Here is a 17,311-nt window from a genome sequence, read left to right as displayed (position 1 = left end):
GATTCTGTATTTTTATAGAGTATACACAAGTTGAAGTTATTATAAAACATTGGCTATATTCCCTGTGCTATACAATATATCCTTGTAGCTTATTTTATACATAGTAATTTGTACCTCCTAATCTCCCACTCCTATCTTGCCCCTCCCTTCTCCCATCTTGCCCCTTCCCTCTTCCATCTCCCCACTGGTAACCACTAGTTTGTTTTCTATATCTGTGAGTCTGTTTCTGTTTTGTTATATTCATTTTTTTATTTTATTAAAAATTGTTTTTATTGGAGTATAAGTGATTTACAGTGTTGTGTTAGTTTCAGGTATACAGCAAAGTGAATCAGTTATACATATACATATATCCACGCTTTTTTCAGATTCTATTCCCATGCAGCCATTACAGAGTATTGAGTAGAGTTCCCTGTGCTATACAGTAGCTTCTTATAAGTTATCTATTTTATATATAATAGTGTGTATATGTCAGTCCCAATCTCCCAGTTTATCCCTCCCCTCCCCACCCCGCCCTTAATGCCTGGTAACCATAAGTTTGTTTTCTACATCTGTGACTCTACTTCTGTTCTGTAAATAAGTTCATTTACACCTTTTTTTTAGATTCCATATATAAGCGATATCATATATTTGTCTTTCTGTGTCTGACTTACTTTACTCAGTATGACAATCTCTAGGTCCATCCATGTTGCTGCAAATGGCATTATTTTGTTCTTTTTTATTGCTGAGTAATATTCCATCGTATATATGTACCACACCTTCTTTATGCATTCCTCTGTTGATGGACATTTAGGTAGCTTCCATGTTCTGGCTATTGTAAATAGTGCTGCAGTGAACATTGTGGTACATGACTCTTTTTGAATTATGGTTTTCTCAGGGTATATGCCCAGTAGTGGGATTGCTGAGTCATATGGTAGTTCTACTTTTATTTTTTTAAGGAACCTCCATACTGTTATCCATAGTGGCTGTACCAATTTACATTCCCACCAACAGTGTAGGAGGGTTCCCTTTTCTCCACACACTCTCCAGCATTTATTGTTTGTAGATTTTTTGATGATGGCCATTCTGACCAGTGTGAGGTGATACCTCACTGCAGTTTTGATTTGCATTTCTCTAATAATCTGTGCTGTTAAGCATCTTTTCATGTGCTTTTGGGTCTTTGGAGAAATGTCTCTAGATCGTCCACTCATTTTTTGATTGGGTTTTTTGCTTTTTTGATATTAAGCTGCATGAGCTGTTTGTATATTTTGGAGATTAATCCCTTGTCAGTTGCTTTGTTTGCAAATATTTTCTCCCATTCTGAGGACTGTCTTTTTGTTTTGTTTATGGTTTCCTTTGCTGTGCAAATGCTTTTAAGTTTAATTAGATCCCATTTGTTTATTTTTGTTTTTATTTTCATTACTCTAGGAAGTGGATCAAAAAAAGATTTTGCTGTGATTTATGTCAAAGAGTGTTCTGTCTGTGTTTTCCTGTATGAGTTTTATAGTGCCTGGCCTTACATTTAGGTCTTTAATCCATTTTGAGTTTATTTTTGTATACAGTGTTAGGGAGTGTTCTAATTTCATTCTTTTTTTTTAAATTTTATTTTTGGCTGCATTGGGTCTTCATTGCCACGTGTGGGCTTTCTCTAGTTGCGGCGAGTGGGGGCTACTCTTCGTTGTGGTGCGCAGGCTTCTCATTGTGGCTTCTCTTGTTGCAGAGCACAGGCTCTAGGCACGCAGGCTTCAGTAGTTGTGGCTTGCAGGCTCTAGAGCACAGGCTCAGTAGTTGTGGCGCACAGGCTTAGTTGCTCCGCTGCATGTGGGATCTTCCCGGACCAGGGCTCGAACCTGTGTCCCCTGCATTGGCAGGCGGATTCTTAACCACTGCACCACAAGGGGAGTCCCTAATTTCATCCTTTTACATGTAGCTATACAGTTTCCCCAGCACCATTTATTGAAGAGACTGTCTTTTCTCCATTGTATATTCTTACCTCCTTTGTCATAGATTAGGTGACCATAGGTGTATAGGTTTATTTCTGGGCTTTCTATCCTGTTCCATTGATCTATATTTCTGTTTTTGCGCCAGTACCATACTGTCTTGATTACTGTAGCTTTGTAGTACAGTCTGAAGTCAGGGAGCCTGATTCCTCCAGCTCCGTTTTTCTTTCTCCAGATTGCTTTGGCTATTCGGGGTCTTTTGTGCTTCCATACAAATTGTAAAATCTTTTGTTCGAGTTCTGTGAGAAATGCCATTGGTATGTTTATTTTTTTAGACTCGACGTATAAGTGATAACACACAATAATTGTCTTTGTGTGACTTATTTCACTAAGCATAATACCCTCTAGGGCCATCCATGTTATAGCAAATGGCAGAATTTCATTCTTTTTTATGGCTGAGTAATATTCCATTGTGTGTATAAATATATATAAATATAAATAAAATAAATAAATAAATAAATAAATAAATAAATAAATAAATAAATAAATATATATATGTAATACACCACATCTTCTTTATTCATTTATCTGTCAGTGGACACTTAGGTTGCTTGCATATATTGGCTACTGTAAATAATGCTACTATGAACACTGGGGTGCATGTACCTTCCCAAATTAGTGTTTTCATTTTCTTCTGATATATACCTAAGAGTGGAATTGCTGGGTTGTATGGCAGTTTTGTTTTTATTTTTTGAGGAACCTCCTTTTGGAAAACATACTGTTCTCCACAGTGGCTGTACCAGTTTACATTCCCACCAGCAGTGCATGAGGGTTCCCTTTTCTCTACATCCTTGCCAACACTTATTTGTTGTCTTTTTTTTTTTTGGCTGCATTGGGTCTTTGTTGTTGCATGTGGGCTTTCTCTAGTTGCAGCAACCGGGGGCTACTCTTCAATGCAGTGCGTGGGCTTCTCATTGTGGTGGCTTCTCTTGTTGCGAAGCACGGGCTCTAGGCGCGTGGACTTCAGTAATTGCAGCACACGGGCTCAGTAGTTGCAGCATGTGGGCCCTAGAGTGCACGGGCTTTAGTAGTTGTGGCGTGTGGGCTCTAGAGCACAGGCTCAATAGTTGTGGCACATGGGCTTAGTTGCTCTGTGGCACGTGAGATCTTCCCGGACCAGGGATTGAACCCATGTCCCGTGCATTGGCAGGTGGATTCTTAACCAATGCACCACCAGGGAAGTCCCTGTTGTCTTTTTGATGATAGCTTTTCTGACAGGCATGAGTTGTTATCTCATTGTGGTTTTCATTTGCATGTCTCTGATGATTAGCGATGTTGAGCATGTTTCATGTGCCTATTGGCCATCTGTATCTCTTTTTTGGAAAAATGTCTATTCAGGTCTTCTGCCCATTTTTTAATTGGGTTGTTTGGGGTTTTTTTGGTATTAAGTTGTATGAGTTATTTATTTTTAATATTAACCCCTTATTGGTCGTATCAATTGCAAATATTTTCTCCCATTCAGTGGGTTGTCTTTTCATTTTGTTGATGGTTTCCATTACTGTGCAAAAGCTTTTAAGTTTAATTAGGTCCCATTTGTTTATTTTTGCTTTTATTTCCTTTGCCTTAGGAGACAGACCCAAAAAATATTGCTAAAATTCATGTCAAAGAGTGTTCTGCCTATGTTTTCTTCTAGGAGATTTATGGTTTCTGGTCTTGCATTTAGGTATTTAATCCACTTTGGGTTTATTTTTGTATGTGGTATGAGAAAATGTTCTAATTTTTCTTTACATGTAGCTGTTCAGTTTTCCCAGCACCACATATCGAAGAGAGTGTCTTTTCTCCATTGTATGCTCTTGCCTCCTTTTTCATAGATTGACCATAAGTGTGTAGGTTTATTTCTGGGCTCTCTATTCTATTCCATTGTTCTATGTGTCTGTTTTTGTGCCAGTACCATAGTTTTGAATACTGTAGCTTTGTAGTGTAAAGTCAGGGAGTGTGATACCTCTAGCTTTGTTCTTTTTTCTTAAGACTGCTTTGGCTATTTGGGGTCTTATGTGGTTTCATATCAATTTTAGGATTATTCGTTGTAGTTGCTTTAATGTTTTATAGTTTTCAGAGTATAGGTATTTGACCTCCTTGGTTAGGTTTATTCCTAGGTATTTTATTTTTATTGAAGTATAGTTGATTTACAATATTGTGTTAGTTTCAGGTATACAGAATAGTGATTCAGTTTTGTTTTTTTTTTTGCAGATTACATCCCTTTATAGGTTATTAGAAGATATTGAATATAATTCCCTGTATGATAGAGTAAATCCTTGCTGCTTATCTATTTTATATACATTGATTTGTATCTGTTAATTCCAAACTCCTAATTTGTCCCTCCCTCACCTCCCCTTTGGTAACTGTAAGTTTGTTTTCTATGTCTGTGAGTCTGTTTCTGATTTGTATGTACATTCATTTGTATTACTTTTTAGATTCCACATATAAGTGATATCATATAATATTTGCCTTTTTCTGACTTACTTCACTAAGTATAATGTTCTCTAGGCCCATCCATGTTGTTGCAAATGGCAATATTTCATTTTTTTTTATGGCTGAGTAATATTCCACTGTATATACCACATCTTCTTAAGTGGAACATCTGCTGATGGGCACTTGGGTTGTTTTCATATCTTGGCTGCTATGAACACTGGGGTATGTATCTTTTCCAATTAGAGTTTTCACTTTTTCCAGATATATACCCAGGAGTGGAACTGCTGGATTGTATGATAGGTCTATTTTGGTTTTCTAAGGAAACTTCATACTGTTTTCCATAGTGGCTGCACCAATTTATATTCCCACAGTGTAGGGGGGCTCCCTTTCTTCTACACTCTTTCTAGCATTTATTAATTGTAGACTTTTTGATGATAGCCATTCTGACAGGTATGAGGTGACACCTCATTGTGTGTTTTTTTAAAAAAATATTTATTTATTTATTTATTTATTTATTTTATTTTTTTAAAGATTTATTTATTGATTGATTGATTGCTATGTTGGGTCTTCGTTTCTGTGCTAGGGCTTTCTCTAGTTGCGGCAGGCGTGGGTCACTCTTCATCGCGGTGCGCGGGCCTCTCACTGTCGCGGCTTCTCCCGTTGCGGAGCACAGGCTTCAGACGCGCCGGCTCAGCAGTTGTGGCTCACGGGCCCAGTTGCTCCGCGGCATGTGGGATCTTCCCAGACCAGGGCTCGAACCCGTGTCCCCTGCATTAGCAGGCAGATTCTCAACCACTGCGCCACCAGGGAAGCCCAATATTTATTTATTTATTTGGCTGCATTGGGTCTTAGTTGCGGCATGCAGGATCTTCGTTGCAGCACGCGGGATCTTTTGTTGAAGCGCGCAGGCTCTTTGTTGTGGCATGCGGGCTTCTTTCTCTAGCTGTGGCGCGCAGGCTCTAGAGTGTGCGGGCTCAGTAGTTGCAGCATGTGGGCTGTCTAGTTGTGGGGTGGGGGCTCAGTACTTGCAGCACGTGGCTCTCTAGTTGTGGCAAACAGGCTCTAGAGTGTGGGGGCTCAGTGGTTGCAGTGTGTGGGCTTAGTTGCCCTGCAGCATGTGGGATCTTATTTCCCCAACCAGGGATCAAACCCGTGTCCCCTGCATTGGAAGGTAGATTCTTAACCACTGGATACCAGGGAAGTCCCTCATTGTGGTTTTGATTTGTACTTCTCTAATAATTAGCTGTGTTGAGTGTCTTTTCATGTGCTTGTTGGCCATCTATATGTCTTCCTTGGAGAAATGTCTATTTAGGTCTTCTGCCCATTTTTTAATTAATTTATTTTTTTTGATATTGAGTTGTATTAGTTGTTTGTATATTTTGGAAATTAAGCCCTTGTTGGTTGCATTATTTGCAAATATTTTTTTCCCATTCCACAGGTTGTATTTTTCATTTTGTTGATGGTTTCCTTTGCTATGCAAAAGCTTTTAAGTTTGATTAGGTCCCATTAGGTCCCACATAATTTTATAACTTAAAAAAAATGGAAGTATAGTTGATACACAATGTTGTGTCAGTTTCTGGTATACAGCAAAGTGATTCAGTCATACATATATATTCTTTCCATATTCTTTTCCATTATGGTTCATTACAGGTTATTGAATATAGTTCCTTGTGCCATACAGTAGGACCTTGTTTATCTATTTTATATACAGTAGTTTGTATCTGCTAATCTCAAACTCCTAATTTATCCCTCCCCCAATTCCCCTTTGGTAACCATAAGTTTGTTTTCTGTGTCTGTGACTCTAATTCTGTTTTGTAAATAAGTTCATTTGTACTGTTTGTTAGATTCCACATATAAGTGATATGTATTTGTCTGACTTAACTTAGTATGATAATCTCTAGGTCTATCCATGTTGCTGCAAATAGCATTATTTCATTCTTTTTTATGGCTAATATTCCATTATATATATTATTTATATTTATATATTATATATATATATATATATATATATATATACCCCACATTTTCTTTATCCATTCATCTGTTGATGGACACTTCGGTTGTTTCCATGTCTTGGCTATTATAGTGTCGCTATGTTGAGATATGTTCCCTCTATAACCCCTTTGGTGACAGTTTTATCATGGATGGATGTTAAATTTGTCAAATGCTTTTTCTCTGTCTATTGAGATGATCATGTGGTTTTTGTCTTTCCTTTTGTTCATGTGGTGTATCACACTGATTGATGTGCATATGTTAAACCATCCTTGTGACCCTGGAATGAATTCCACTTGATCAAGGTATATGATCCTTTTTATATATTGTTGGACTCAGTTTGCTAAGATTTTGTTGAGGATTTTTGCTTCTATATTTAGAAGCAAATATGTAATTTTTGCTTCTGTAATCTGTAATTTTCTTTTTTTGTAGTGTCTTTGGTTTTGGTATCAGGGTGATGGTGGCCTTAATAGAATGAATTTGGGAGTGTTCCCTCCTCTTCAGTTTTTAAAAATAGTTTGAGAAGGATAGGTATATATTCTTCTTGGTATGTTTTGGTAGAACTCCCCAGTGAAGCTGTCCCATCCTGGACTTTTGTTTGCAGGGAGTTTTTAAAATTATAGATTCTATTTCACTTCTAGATATCGGCCTGTTCAAATTATCTGTTTCTTCTTGACTCAGTCTTGGCAGGCTGTATGTTTCTGGAAACTTGACCATTTCTTCTAGGTTGTCCAATCAGTTGGCATCTAATTGTTCATAGTATTCACTTATGATTTTTTTTTTTCCCTGTGGTATTGGTTGCTATTTCTCCTGTTTTATTTCTTATTTTATTTGGGCTCTCTCTCTTTTCTTCTTGTTGACTTTGATTATCTTTTGAAAAAACCAGCTCTTGGTTTTATTACTCTTCTCTATTTTTTTAATCTCTATTTTATTTATTTCCTCTCTGATCTTTATTATTTCCTTCCTTCTGCTGACTTTGGGTTTTGTTTGTTCTTCTCTTTCTAGTTCTTTTAGGTGATAGGTTAGGTTGTTTGAGATTTTTCTTGTTTCTTGAGGAAGTCCTATATCACTATGAACTTCCCTCTTAGAACTGCTTTTGCTGTATCCCATGGATTTTGGAAAATTGTGTTTTCATTTTCGTTTGTCTCAAGGTATTTTCTGATTTTCTTCTCTCATTTCATCATTGGCCCATAGGTTTTTTTTAGTAGCATGTTGTTTAGTCTCCATGTGTTTGTTCTTTTCCTGTTTTTCTTTCTGTAGTTGATTTCTAGTTTCATACCATTGTGGTCAGAAAAGATGCCTGAAATAATTTCTATCCTCTTAAATTTGCTGAGGTTTGTTTTGTGACCTCGTATGTGGTTTATTATAGAGAACATTCCATGCATGCTTGAAAAAAAATATGTATTCTGGTTTTTTTGGTGGTAGTATACCATAGATCTTAATTAAGTCCAACTGGTCTACTGTGTAATTTAGGACCTCTGTTGCCTTATTGATTTCCTGTCTGGATGATCTGTCCATTCATTTCAGTGGGGTATTAAAAGTTCCTACTATTTTTGTATTATTGCCAATTTCTTCCTTTATGTCTGTTAGTATTTGCTTAATATACTTAAGTGCTCTTATATTGGGTGCGTATATATTAACAAGTATAAAATCCTCTTCTTGTATTGATTTTTTTTTAATTTTCTTTTTTTTTAAATTATTAGCACCTTTAATTATTATTTATTTATTTATTTATTTATTTGGCTGTGTTGGGTCTTCGTTTCTGTGCGAGGGCTTCCTCTAGTTGCGGCAAGCAGGGGCCACTCTTCATCGTGGTGCGCGGGCCTCTCACTACTGTGGCCTCTCTTGTTGCGGAGCACAGGCTCCAGATGTGCAGGCTCAGTAGTTGTGGCTCACAGGCCTAGTTGCTCTGCGGCATGTGGGATCTTCCCAGACCAGGGCTCGAACCCGTGTTCCCTGCATTAGCAGGCAGATTCTCAACCACTGCACCACCAGGGAAGCCCCTGTATTGATTTCTTTATCATTATATAATGCCCTTTTTTTTTCTTTATGGCTTTTGTTTTAAAGTTTCTTTTGTCTGATATGAGTATTGCTACCCCAGCTTTCTTGTCATTTCCATTTGCATGAAATATATTTCCTTCATACTCTAACTTTCAGTCTATGTGTCTTTAGCTCTGAAGTGAGTCTCTTGTAATAGATGGGTTTTTTTTTCCATTCAGCCACTCGATGTCTTTTGATTGGAGCATTTAATTGATTGACATTTAAAGTGATTATTGATAGGTATGTGTTTATTGCCATTTTGTTACTTGTTTTCTGGTTGTTTTTGTATTTCTTCTTGTTTTCTTCTTCTTTTAGTTTCTACCCTTGTGGTTGATGATATTTTTTAGTGCTATGCTTGTGTCCCTTTCTCTCTAGTTTTTGTGTATCTATTGTAGGGTTTTGATTTGTGGTTGCCATGGGTTTATATATGTAGACCTTTAACTATATCTACTTCTTTAAAACTGGTAGTCATTTAAGTTCAAACATTCGGAAATACGTAAATTTTTTTACTCCCCTCCTCTATGTTTTGTGTTTTTGATGTCATATTTTACACCTTCATGTTTATCATTTCACTGTCTAATGTAATTATAGTTGGTTTTACAATTCTTTATCTTTTAATCTTAGGACTAGCTTATTTAAGTGGTTGCTTCACAGTCTTTACTATGTATTTGCCTTTACTAGTGGTATTTTTCCTTTCCTACAGATTCTTACTTCTTGTGGCCTTTTCTTCTTCACTTAGAGAAGACCCTTTAACATTTCTTTTAGGGTAGGTTTAGTATTGCTGAATTCTTTTAGTTTTTGCTTGTCTGAAAAATTCTGTATTTCTTCTTTTATTCTAAATGATAATCTTGCTTGGTAGGGTGTCCTAGGTTGCAGGTTTTTCCCTTTCAGGACTTTGAATATATTACGCCACTCTCTTCTGTCCTGCAAAGTTTCTGCAGAGAAATCAGCTGATAGCCTTATGGGGGTTCCCTTGAACTGACTCTTTTTCTCTTGCTGCCTTCAGAATCCTCTCATTATCTTTAATTTTTGCCATTTTATTTATGATATGTCTTGGTGTGGGTGTGTTTGGGTTCATCTTGTTTGGGACCCTCTGTGGTTCCTGTACCTGGATATCTCTTTTCTTCTTTAGGTTTGGTAAGTTTTCAGCCATAATTTCATGAAATACATTTTCAACCCCTTTCTCTCTCTCTTCTCCCTATAATATGAATGTTTTCACACTTGATGTTGTCCTAGAGGTCCCTTAAACTGTTCTCATTTTTTAAATTTGTTTTTCTTTCTGCTGTTCTAATTGGGTGGTTTCCATTATTCTACCTTCCAGATCACATATGCATCACCTGGTCTGCGGTTAATTCCTTCTAGTTTCTTTTCATTTCAGTTATCATATTCTTCTGTACTGATTCTTTTTCATATTTTCTAGTTCTTTGTTAAAATTTTCACTGTGTTAATCAATTCTTTTCCCTAATTCAGTTAGCATTCTTATTACTAACGCCTGAACTCTTTATCTGGTAAATTATTTATTCTGTTTCATTAGTTGTTTTTTCAGGGTTTTTCTCTTATTCTTTCATTTGAAACAAACTGCTCTTTCTTCTCTTTCTGCTTAAATTTCTCCGTTTCTATGAAATTAGCTCAATCAGTTACCTATCCTGGTTTTGAAGGGGTGTCCTTACGTGGGACTGTCCCTGTACAGTCTGTTCGTGCCCAGTGGCTTTGGTGGGAAAGCTGGGTCTGATATGATCATGAGTTATGTCTTTCCCCAGGGTATGCTGGCAGCTATCACCTTGATAAGAGGTGGGCCTGGACATGGAGGGGACAGAGCCAGAGCCAGGTGTGAGCCAGGGATTCTCCACTGCTCAGTGGCCAACACTACCCTATTGAAGGAAGGGTCAGGTCCCAAGTTCCTGAAGCAGAAGTCCTGAGGGTCAAGTCAGAACTGGCTCCCTTCCCTCTAATTGTGTTCTCCCTCCTCCCAGCACTGTCACCCTTGCCCAAAAAGGCAGCAGTACTGGAACAAGAGGGGCTAGAACAGGCTTTTGGCATGGGTTGGGGTGCAGGCTGTGGTGGTCCTGGCAGCAGTCTGCATTCCAGACTGCTCCCAATCCGCTGACTCTGCTGGTGCCAGCAATGGCTGCCCTTGCCCTGTTTAGATGCTGTGTCAGGTCTGAGCTGGCTCTGTTCCCCACAACTGTGCACTCCCCTCGGCTGCAGTAGCCCTTGCCTGGAATGGAGCTGCACCACAGAGTAGGTGGGGCTGGAGTGCCCAGTGTGGGTTGGGGTGTGGGCTGTGGCAGTCCCAGCACCAGTGAGAGTTCTGGACCACTCCCAATCCACTGCCTCCAATAGTGCCAGAAATGGCCACCCTTGCCCTATTCAGATGCTTTTCTGTGTTTGAGCTGGCTCCATCCCCCAGAACTGTGCACTCCCCTTGGCCATGGCAGCCTATGCGCCAGTGTGAAGCTGTACTGCAGAGCAAGTGGGACTGGAGTTGGTGTTTGTCTCGGGCCGGGGTGTACACCGGGGTGGTGGCAGGAAACTGGCCAGAGTCCCAGGCAGTTTCTATCTGCTTCCTCTGCCTTGTTTCGGTGGTGTGTGTGATCTTCACAAGTGGAGTCTAGGTTTCTTACAGCCCTGCTGTCAGTCCTTCTGGTTTTCAAACCTGCTAAGGCAACTTGTCCTCTCAGTGTCAGACCCCCAGGCTGGGGATACCTGAAATGTGGATTGAACCTCTCACTCCCCAGGGAGTGAGCCTGTGTAATCCCTCTGAGCCTGTGTAATCCCTTCCTCTTCCCTGTTCCCTCCCGACCTGATCATTTCTCTTCCCTTCCTACCCAATTCCATCTGGATCTTGGATCTTTCTGACAACCTTGGTTGTATAAGAGTCTTTCTGCCAGACGACTTCCAGTTTGTTTTCAGTGAGAATTGCTCCACGTGTAGATATATTTTTGATGTGTTCGTGGCGGGAGGTGAGCTCTGCCTGCATCCTCTTACTCCACCATTATGATCTCCCTCTGGACCCTTTTAATCTAGACACTCCTGTCATTAACTTCCTAGGGAATTTTCTTGTATTAATTTTTTGCTAATTTCCCCCAAACCATTTTCTCTATGTCTTTTTCCAGAATTAATATTTGACTTCTTGAATTAATCTTCTGATTTTATCTTTTTCTCTATTATTATTCACCTCTGTCTTTTAAAAATCTATTTTCTAAAATCTTTTGCCTATAATGTCTAACCCTTTCACATGTAATTTATTTCAGCTATCAAATTAGTGGTAAAACTAGTGAAATCTGAAGAAGGTATATAGTTAAGAGAATTGTATTATTGTTCATTTCCTGTACCAGTGCCCTCCAGTCAAAGAACAATAGAGTGAAGGATATATAGAAACTATTATTTCTATGACTTTTCTGTAAATCTGAAATCATTTCAAAATACAAAGCTGAAAAAAATTAAAAGGACTAAGATGTTTGAGAAAAAGTAAAGTGTTTTCTGGGATGACTATGCATGGACCACTTCTCATAAATTTTCTCTTATCTCTGAGAGGATATTAATTATAGTTTCTTTGATTTTTTTCTGCTCCCTGAATTATATGTTTCTTCTGAATTTCTTTTTTTATCTGTTTGTTTTGGTCTCTCATTCTGAAGGCTTTCTTCTAATGTGACTGCACATCCATATTTAATAGGGCAGACTGAAATCCTAATGGGAAGTCCTTTGTGAATGATGGGTTTATCAATGAGCTTCACTGTAGGTATTTCAGAGGGCCAGCCAACTTTTTCTCAGTGGTATCAAGCATGCAGTAAAGACAAATTTAATTCTTTCCATCATATTAATAGTTTCATACAGTATTTTCTTATACTGGCTAACAACCATTTTATCTTTCCTGTTTTTTAGTTTGTAATTTCCAGGAACATGGGATATATTTTTTTAAATTTATTTAATTTCCTCTTATATATGTTCTTATACTTATATATATATATATATATATATATATATATATATATACTATTTATCCTTATCTTCAATGTAGTGCCATATGCGAAAAATTTTGCGTGGGACCCATGCAGTGTGTACTTTTCTGTTTATTCATCACTGAATGGAGATCTATCCATGACAATTCTAAAAATTGGTTTCATGAGTCCTTGACTCCCCTTACTGTTCTCTGTCCCCTCTGAGGCTATCTATAGTTAGACCTATGCACAGGCCATGAAAATTTTTACCCTCTTGTATGCTCAGAGCTGCAAAGCACAGGTTTTTCCTATTCCTGCCCTCCAGAATGCAATACTTTACAATTGTCCTCCTCTAACCCTGAGGACCTGCTGGATATGAAGGAATTTTAATCTCTAATTGCTTTATAGGAAGCGTTAATGATACTGAAATGAGGAAATGGTTAGGAAGAAGACAGTAGTAGAATTTTTCTGTAAGGTAAGATAGTTGCTAATGTTTAGGTGAACGCACATTATGCGTCTCTGAGCTAAAAAAACAGACAGTGGTAGTAGGTCAAATCCCTTTCCAATTTACTTTTGAATCATTCTGTCTTTCCAACAAGTAAGGTCTAACAGGCCAATAGTTGTGTTTTTCATTCAAGCCCAATCAGTGCCTTAATTAGAAGAAATTCCTCATAGCCTGGCAAGTGGTTAAATATTATCCTTAATATCAAATGTTTTCACGGATAGCTAGTAATACATTGGAGTTAAATAAAAAGAACATTTAACTTAAAGGTGAACTTCAAATTATAATTTACTCACTTTCCAGTATCTCAATTAATCCTCATAATAATAAACTTATTAGACACTTAAATTAATGCAAAAATGGAAAAACACTGTAAGGAAACATAAATACTTTACAATTCTCCACTTACACCCTTATTACCTAGGGATCTGATATTCATCTTAAAAGCTTCAAATGCCCAAATAGACAAAGATTTTCCTTTTGTTCCTATAGTCTAGTTCAATGGGATAATTTTGACATTACGTGATTTTGCTTTATTGACTTTAAAATTAATTCTGTATGTGACTCTGCTGAATTAGGGAATGATACCCTAATTAATACCATATTAACCTAATAAATAGTTTCTATATCGGTCTGCTTTACAATGTATTATTTGATTTGACAGAATACAGTAGCCTGTGGCTTACCGTCAGTGAGTAGCTTCTGGCAAACAGTCATTTATAGCAGTTAGACTTGTGCTCTGAACTCTGGATAAGGTCTCTATTTAATTGATTAGATTTGTTGCTTTAAGATAGTTTTGACGTCTGAAATCACTACTTCTGGATATATACATTTAACATCCTTAAAATTATAATAATTAGAGTTTTAAAAATGACTTACACTTTTTATAAAAACAACAGGCTCAAATTCTTCCAAGGAGTATTTCTACTTTTCTATAATTTTAAGTCACCAAGGTTTTTGGTACACCAGGGAAAATTTGCATAGGAAGAAAAAAAGGTTAATGTTTCAAATGTCAATATTTTAATATTAGTCTACTTTAATAAGTTTTAGGAAACAATCATCTCCTATTGATTTAGTAACATTTGTGGATTAATATTTCTATATTATAATACAAATGCAGTATAAACAAAAGTAGATAATTTTCCACACAGAAAAATTTGTATAGTGAAGTATGTCTACAAGATTGTATAGTTTTAGAAAACTATAGAATTGGTTTTGGAGTTTCTGTTGCTGAGTGGGGCACCATTTTCTATCGAGTGCCATCAAATCACCTAAAGAAAAATATCTGAGTATAAAATACATGGAACATTCAACCTTGAAAGATAAAATAGGAAATATAAAACTCTATACAAAAGCCCTGTGTTCCAGTTTTGATTTTGAAGGTTTATTTAACTGAATTTTCTTTTTTTCCCCTCATCTCTAACAAAAGGGGAATTGTGGGGTTTATTTCTGCCCCTCAACTCAAGCTTCCTACAATCCTGCATATCTAAATTAAAAATAAAACATGGCAGGGACTTCCCTGGTGGTCCAGTGGTTAAGATTCTGTGCTTCCAATGCAGGGGGCATGGGTTCGATCCCTGGTCCAGGAACTAAGTTCCCACATGCCGCACAGTGCAGCCAAAAAATATAAATAAATGAATAAAAATAAAACATGCCAAACTTCATCGATTCTGAGATGTACATCTTTTCATATTTCAAAAACTCTGAATCAGTATACATTTACAATTGATGGCAACGTTTTTTTCTTTCATAGTGGTACATAAAATAATGGTGTGTTGTATAATCCATGCTAGCTCAGATTCGATGAAATCTAATTACAGTTGTGTGAGACATGGGCTTTGGAGTAAGCTAGTTAACCACAGTTCATAGCTCTTAAACTCTTCCCTAGTCCTGAAATCTTAACTCTGTCAGGACCAAAATCTTCCCTAGGATGTATCCCATGTGAAAACCAGAATTATTATAAGCCTTAACAAGACAGATTAAATACAAATAGAAACAAGTCAGTGGTTTTGTTAGCCTTTAGCCTGTGGCACAGCAGAGCAAAGATCTGTATCAGGATAGAAAGGGTAAAGTTCCTCTTAGCAGCATTTCTCCAGACATGCAAGAGGCAGACTTCTGATTCCAGTTTTATGCTTATATGCACAAAGAAAGGTGTCTATTCATACCTCTGTTATGATTTATATTCAACATATGTATAATTTTTATATGATAAAGAATAAGATACCAGTTTCTCTGTACAATTTCTGAATTTCCTACTCACAGATTTAAGAAAATGTAGAAAAGTGTATACTCTTAAACTAGAAGAATTAAACTTTAAATCAAGGATGTTTAACATTAATATTCTTTGGAAATTTCTCCTATCCAACTACCACTCTATCCTCTATTGGAATTATTTAGGAGGTACAACTTCAATCATTTGTGTTTATATATATATAATGTGTGTGTGTATAATATATATATAATCTGCAATTGATTATCTAATATGGCATGGCTATTTCAGCTATTTTTAGAGAAGTGTATCTGGAGAAAGTATTAACATTAGGAGAAGTTTGTTTTAGAAGATTTTGATACTATAATGAGCTCTCTCTAAGTAACATTTACTAACACTTTAAGGCTTTGGTATTAGGTCAAAATTATGATTTTAGTCCATGTTTGCAGTACAGTGGCAAGAGCAGTGAAGAAATGCAGTGAAGGGGTGAGGAGTTCTGAAAGACTGTGGAGGCTCCTTAAAGTAGACTGTCCTGGTATTGAGTTCCAACACATGGTCTGGGTCAGAAGCAAAAATATGAGTGTGAAATAGCTAACCTCCATCATTTAATTGTAAAGAGTACACTGCAAGCAAGATTCATAGTACCATCATAATAGTTAATCAGTTTGGGTTCTTTACTAGAGATGTAGTCACATTTCCCTAATATATTTATATATTGAATACACACATGGATCTAACTAGATTACCACTCCTTGCCTGGATCTGATTTAAGGTGCATGAGCACAAAATTCCCAAACTGGAAGAGTAGATCATTAACTGTTTTCATCTCCCCATAAATGTTACATGCCATTAACATAATAAAAATCTTAGTATATGAAGTATCTAGGGAAATTCATAGAGACAGACAGTAGATTAGAAGTTACCAGGGACTGCAGAGAGAAGAATATAAAGTTATTGCTTAATGGGTACAGAGTTTCTATTTGGGGTGATGAAAAAGTTTGGAACTAGATAGTGGTGATAGTTGCACAGCAATGTGGATGTAATTAATACCACTTAGCTGTACACTTAAAAATGGAAGATTTTAAGTCATATATATTTTACTACAGTAAATACAAAGTTTTAACCATGTGTGGTTTATAACTTGTTCAAAACTAATAGAAATTATAGCTAGTTTAGAACTGTATTTCCTTCACATGAAATAATTAACTAATTCTGTACTTCTGATCGCAAATGTGATATAAATATCCAAAGTTGTTTCTTTTCAGAAGAGAAATTTGGAAAACTTGAAATATGACTGAAGAATAACAGAAAAAAATCAAAACAAACTTCTTACTTTAATTGGTTCAGGCTGCATCACAGGTGCAGGCACAGCAATGGCACTTGGAGCATAAACCTGGTGATATGCTGCTTGAACTCCATGATCAGAATAATGCTATAACAAAACAAAGGAAAAAAATATTGTTTTCCATTAATTAATTAAAAATATTTATTCAGCATTACAATTTACTAGGCATTTTGCTACACAATGGAGAAACACAGATGAGAAACAGATTCTCTATCTTTAATTCACTTATAGACTTATCTGAGACAGACTAGTCAAAATTACCCTAAGTCCTATGACACATGTATAGGGATGCATGGGAGAAAAGAAAAGAATTACTTGATGTAGCTTTAGAAAGTTGGGGAGGTGGTCAGGGGAAGTTTTCTAGTGGAGTTTATGCTTGAATTTGAAGAATTAAGGAGAGAAGGTGGGAACAGTATGTGAAAAGGCAGAGAGGCAACTAAGAACACACCTCATTTGGGAGATCTGTATAGGTTGTTTGCTACAGCTGGAAGGAAGATTATTCACCGAACGACAGCTGAAAGATGAGGTAGTAGAGTAACAGGCAGGGAACAGATCATGTAAAAGCAGATTTATGGCTTTTCCAGCAGATGGTGGCACCATTAAGTGAAATATGGAATATAAGAAAAGCAAGTTTGATGTTTATGTTATTGTGAGGGGGGTAGAGAGAAGAAGTTAGTTTTGTAACACATAAAATTTGAGATATTTGTAGGACTTCTAGTAGAGGTATACAGTTAATCAAAAGCTATTGTAGATGTGGCTCTAAAGCAGCACTAATAAATAATGTGAACTACATGTTAATTAAAATCAAGACAGTCAAAAGGTACAAACTTCCAGTTATAGGTAAATAAGTACTAGGGCTGTAATGTACAACATGATAAATGTAATTAACACTGC

General features: G+C 36.8%; 1 protein-coding gene across 1 annotated transcript in view; it reads right to left on the bottom strand.

Moving 5' to 3' along the window:
• Positions 1-8,087: 8,087 nt before the first annotated feature.
• Positions 8,088-17,311, bottom strand: part of BOLL (boule homolog, RNA binding protein) — a 41,737-nt gene continuing 32,513 nt past the window's right edge. Inside the window, exon 10 of the mRNA XM_082397483.1 lies at positions 8,088-16,504. Coding sequence (XP_082253609.1) covers positions 16,388-16,504 — 117 coding nt within the window. The 3' untranslated portion in view covers positions 8,088-16,387. The remainder of the gene's footprint in view (positions 16,505-17,311) is intronic.

This window comes from Balaenoptera borealis (genome assembly GCF_965194805.1).
Source record: "Balaenoptera borealis genome assembly, chromosome: 6".
Lineage (NCBI taxonomy): Eukaryota > Metazoa > Chordata > Mammalia > Artiodactyla > Balaenopteridae > Balaenoptera > Balaenoptera borealis.
The sequence above is the reverse complement of the archived record's forward strand: the minus strand, read 5'-3'. Positions and strand labels throughout refer to the sequence as shown.